Here is a 4,996-nt window from a genome sequence, read left to right as displayed (position 1 = left end):
AGCTTGTCCAGATCCCTCTGGATGGCATCCCGTCCCTCTGGCGTGTCGACCACACCACTCAGCTTGGTGTCATCTGCAAACTTGCTGAGGGTGCGCTCGATCCCACTGTCTCTGTCACTGATGAAGATATTAAACAGTACCGGTCCCAATATGGACGGACCCCTGCGGGATGCCACTTGTCACCAATCTCCATCTGGACATTGAGCCGTTGACCACTACCCTCTGGATGCGACCATCTAACCAATTCCTCACCCACTGGACAGTCCACCCATCTTCACCTTTGTAGAAGAGTATTGCATGCACAAACAATATGTACACAAATAAACAAACTTACGCTTCTTTTCAAACATTTTGTCATTAATATTTGTAGATCTTCCTTCATTTTGCTGCTTCTCTTTTTCTAATTGTTCCTAAAAAAATGAATAATTTTCTTAGGTATTACTCAGAAAAAATTAAATAAATTGTGTTTCAATTAGGGATTGTTTCCAAATCACCAAAATAACAGTTAATTTCTACTCCCTCCTGCTACTAGTACAACTCCTAGTGAATATCCAGAGAACCAATTAAATAGTACAGAATGAAATCAAGGTACATATTCTATATAAAAATCACACCAAAAAATGTTGACTTTAATTATGAAGGAACCTCAAAGTTGAAGTTTGCATTTATAACTTAGTATTAAAATTATGCCTGGATTTTTTTTTTTTTTTTAGTTAAAAAGATACAGAAATTGGCAGCTGACAATGTAAAATCTTTGTGCTACACAGATGGTCTGATAATAGAGCTGGCAACTTTCTTAATTCAAACATACAATTCAATGAAAATGTTTTTTGCAAATGGTAAGGTGTGTCACATATGCTCAAACTTTTTAAAGGTCTAAAATTAACATCTACAGTTGATAAGCCTTTATGCAAAGCAAACCCAAGTATTACAATTCTTCAAGTTTAAGGAATTTATTTGCCTTTCTGTAATATTAGCTAGCCTTAGAACACCTTTTGAGAGCACATCCACAGACAGAACACAATGTTAACACAGCTATATCAATAATTTCAAAAGCCAATACTTGCTTCAGGATTCTTGGTGAATAGATAACACTCCAATTTCAAAAAGCTACATAATATTAGCTTATTTTCTGTACTACGTTCATAATAAAAAGTGCCAAGAGAACCATAATTGTTCTACTCTATTTTTTCATTTCATTCTAATTACTACCCAAGTTAAAAAAAAAAAAAAAGAAAAAAAGAGGTAACTAATTCAGGTCAAGGTTGCTGGAATATAGTTTCTACTAAGTCAATTACTAAAATTAAGGAAACTTATTAACATATTCAGTATTAAAATCTGTAGCAGTCATACATTTAACTGGGTTCAGTGGCTCCTCATCTATTTGGGACTGCAACATGTCACAATTCACTGTGTACATCTCCAGTTCCTCAAGAGCATGCCTCTCACAGACAATGCTTAATAAGACCTTTGTGATACAGAAGGTATGCTCATATCAATGGGATATGTCATAAAAATACAGATGCTCTTCTGAAGTTTAGCTGTAGAAACAGGGTCAAAATTAATGTTATCATACAATAGACGATAACACAGAGTGCACCGGAGGCTATTTTACCACAGCCCCAAATGCTTTCACTATAAAAGCACTAATTGTATCTACCTAGAAACTGCTAAAACTAAGTTTAAGTCTTTGAATATGTGTATGCAGGTCCTAAGAACAAAGTTTGAACCTTTGGCTCGAGCTAATGGGAGGTGGCAGGAAGTACATGAGACCGGTATCATGAACTAAGAAAATCAACTGCTCAAGAGAAGGCCTGCAGTACCTATTGATATCAAAGTGGGCCACAAACATAGCTCTGCAGCAATCCCAAAGAAGAAAAAGTGACATTTTTTCGACAGTCTTGAACCTGTTCTGGTTCTCTACAGAGGAGTTCAATTCCTACAAGTCAGAGGAACTGTGCTAATGAAATTCGGCCTCTACGAAATCCTATCAGCTTCTCAGCTTCTCCCACCTCAGGCTGGAGAGGAGGCAGCAGAATGGAGGACTGCAGTAATCTAATCCAGGCTTTGTGAAGTGTAGTAGGCTATGTGGTGAAGCACCTGCTGCAGCTTTTGCTTACAGCCATGACTGAAGATAAATAGTTTTATAAGTTGGAAAAGTGTTCTGCAGGCTTCTCTTCTAAATCCTAAGTAACTTGTAGCTCTTTTTGCTCTATACAACCTGCACTGAGTCTCCCTCCTGCCAGGCTGCAGATGCAAATGGCCTTCCTTTCTTCCTTTTTTTCTGGCTAACAGGAAAGCTCGTAACACACAGAGCCTCTTTCAGCTTCCTTGGCACAAAAGCAGTTGCGACATTAATTTCTTTGCCTATGGAAGCTGTATGTGAATTCTGAGGTGTTTCACTATTCAATTTATTATGTTATACATGCCTGACAAATTGCTAAGCTCCCTCAAAAAGATTTCATAAAGGTGTACTGAAGGGCTTGGGATTTTAGAACTAGAGAGGCATCAAGCTTGAGTACTTTTCAAGAAATTTCAGTTTGCCTTTCTAATTGATAGAACAAAATTTAGGCAGTAAAGAAAAGGAAGTTATACGTTACTTTGAAGGACTTAACCCTGTTGAAAAGTGTAAAATGAAACCACACACAGATTATGAACCTACCAGGTCTCTCCATAATATGCACTTCCCTTACATTAACATTATTGCCTCATTAATATTTAGCTACAAACTATTAAAAAAAGGACAGATTGCACTGATGAAATATACCATTTCCAAAAGGACATGTTCTTGTCCCTCTTTTTCTTGATCCAATAAATAATTTTCATAAAATCTTTTCTGAAACTTCAAAATAAAATCAATAAAAATAAAAAAATCACTACATGAAAATGGGAATTAAAAGTACTCGGTAAGTATTTAAGTTAGTAAGTACTTACAGCATCTACAGAGATCTCCATTCTGTCCAATTCTAACACTGTCTATAAAGAAAATCAAAACATTATTTATCCATACTCAACAGCATGCCACACTTTTAACTAAAAAACTGTCCAGATAAGCAGCTCAGAAAAGTGGTATTCAAAATTAAACATACCTTTTCTTCCTAAACATTTGAAGCCTATGCTTGTATTTTTGTGCTACAAATGCAGTTAAAAACTGTCAGAGTATTCTCGGAGCCCTGCTGAGACTCACAATGAAGGACTAATCTATATGGAACTCAAAATACAGTCAAGGAAAGCATAGAAGCATGCATAGCTGGAGCATGGACCTAGGAACCAAGACTGAAAAAACAACTCAGGAATCTGTGAATAAGCCAGGATGCTCCAGGCAGGTGTTCATCCAATCTCTCCTGCAGACAGGCTCTATAAGAAGCCATCTACTTTAGCTACTTCATTTCATGGCTTCTTTGAGACTAAGCATGGGCATCCCTTAAAGATGTACTTTTTCTTGAATATTCACATTACAAAGACATTTGTAACATTTCAAAATCCTGCAAATTGTTTGTCTGTACATTGTAAAATAAACGGATTAACAAGATACCTCTACCTCAAAGACTTGATCATTTTTACTAGGGTCAACCTTTAATCCTATCTTTAGTCATCTGCTATTTTTTCACAAATGGTCATCAAGCCAAGATCCTGAATCCCAGTCACTAGAAAATAACTGCAATATAAGTAACCAAGGAAACACCAACTCTCTTAAATTTGACAGAATGCACTATACTACATCTTCTCTTAATTGTTCAAAATTACATAATAGACAACAGAATTCTTTAGTCTCCTGTTCTTACATTAAGAGAATCAACAGAAAGCATAACTTTAATCATCTTAACTTTTAATGACAACCCTAAGACAAAATGCTGCTGGAAAAGAAAAATGCTTACTCTTTTTACAATAGTCAGGACATCTTTGTCTTTCTCTTGACACAAAAGTTTCCTTATACATAATTCCAACTGTTGAAGTAAATGTTTGTCAGTGGGAATCTTCAGAGTAGATTTTACTTTTGGCAACAAATAGCATAGCTTCATTCTACAAAAAAAAGTAAACATTCACTTTTTGATGGAGATCTTTAATAAACATTATTAATTTTTTTTATGCAATGCTAGCATTTGACATAAAATAATTAGGTTAGTAGGTTTATTCTTCAGAAATGATTGTTGCTTATGTGTTGTTTCCAGACATACTATAACATTTTCAAAAACTTCTCCATAGATCAGGACTACAGGCCTGTATCTGAAAGTTAATAAAGATTTCTTTGGTTTGGGGTTTTTTTTAACCTAGAAAGATAAGCAGACCTCTAGATTTTCAAAGTGATCTACACACTTAACTCTGTCAGGTACCTAAATACCCTGGAAATCTGGTCCATCAGTACAAAGGAGCCTAAGTCACACCAAAAATCACGTAACTGCAGTTCCATACAATTACAAGGATGAAGGTGTATCAGACAGACTAAAAGGATTTAACTATTTACTGGCTCCTTCTTCCCCTTACCCTATCTCCCTGCTTCTGTCTGGAGGCTCCCCCTGCTTGTGCTGTCTCTGCTACTGGCTGGACCTTTCATCAGCTCAGTCAGCCCAACCCTCAAGTGACTAACAGCAGAAAAACAACTTACTTGAGAGGGGGAGGGCAGAAAAAAGTGGACAGTTTTCTGATGGCTTAGTGAGTTTAATCAGCCTAACCAAAGGTCCAGTAAGCACTCCTCAAGGCAATGGAAGGGGTGGACAGTATGGTTAGGAATCAGGATGAAAAGAAAAGTAGTAACGAGTGCCCCTGTGAAGCTCAACTTTGCCTGCTTTCAAACTGAACAGCATAAAGTACTTAGGTGCACTTAACCATGTCTTTTCTGTACTACGGATTGAAATTGTTCTCGGGGTAACCAGCCCCCTGAGCTGGAAGACAGGGACAGGGAGCAGAATGAAGCTCCCATAATCCAAGGGGAAATGGTTAGCAACCTGCTACACCACTTAGACATGCACAAGTCTATGGGGCCGGATGGGATCCA

General features: G+C 37.1%; 1 protein-coding gene across 1 annotated transcript in view; it reads right to left on the bottom strand.

The window, feature by feature from the left end:
• The window catches only part of PPP4R4 (protein phosphatase 4, regulatory subunit 4), a 75,092-nt gene that overhangs the window by 9,689 nt on the left and 60,407 nt on the right, over nucleotides 1–4,996 (bottom strand). Inside the window, exons 17-19 of the mRNA XM_009332373.1 lie at nucleotides 3,879–4,023; nucleotides 2,935–2,976; nucleotides 335–410 (exon numbers count right to left, since the gene is read on the bottom strand). Of these exons, the coding sequence (XP_009330648.1) occupies nucleotides 335–410; nucleotides 2,935–2,976; nucleotides 3,879–4,023 (263 nt within the window). The remainder of the gene's footprint in view (nucleotides 1–334; nucleotides 411–2,934; nucleotides 2,977–3,878; nucleotides 4,024–4,996) is intronic.

The sequence above is a fragment of the Pygoscelis adeliae genome, unplaced genomic scaffold, assembly GCF_000699105.1.
Source record: "Pygoscelis adeliae isolate BGI_AS28 unplaced genomic scaffold, ASM69910v1 Scaffold429, whole genome shotgun sequence".
In the NCBI taxonomy this organism is placed as follows: Eukaryota; Metazoa; Chordata; class Aves; order Sphenisciformes; family Spheniscidae; genus Pygoscelis; species Pygoscelis adeliae.
This window is presented reverse-complemented; position numbering and strand designations above follow the sequence as displayed.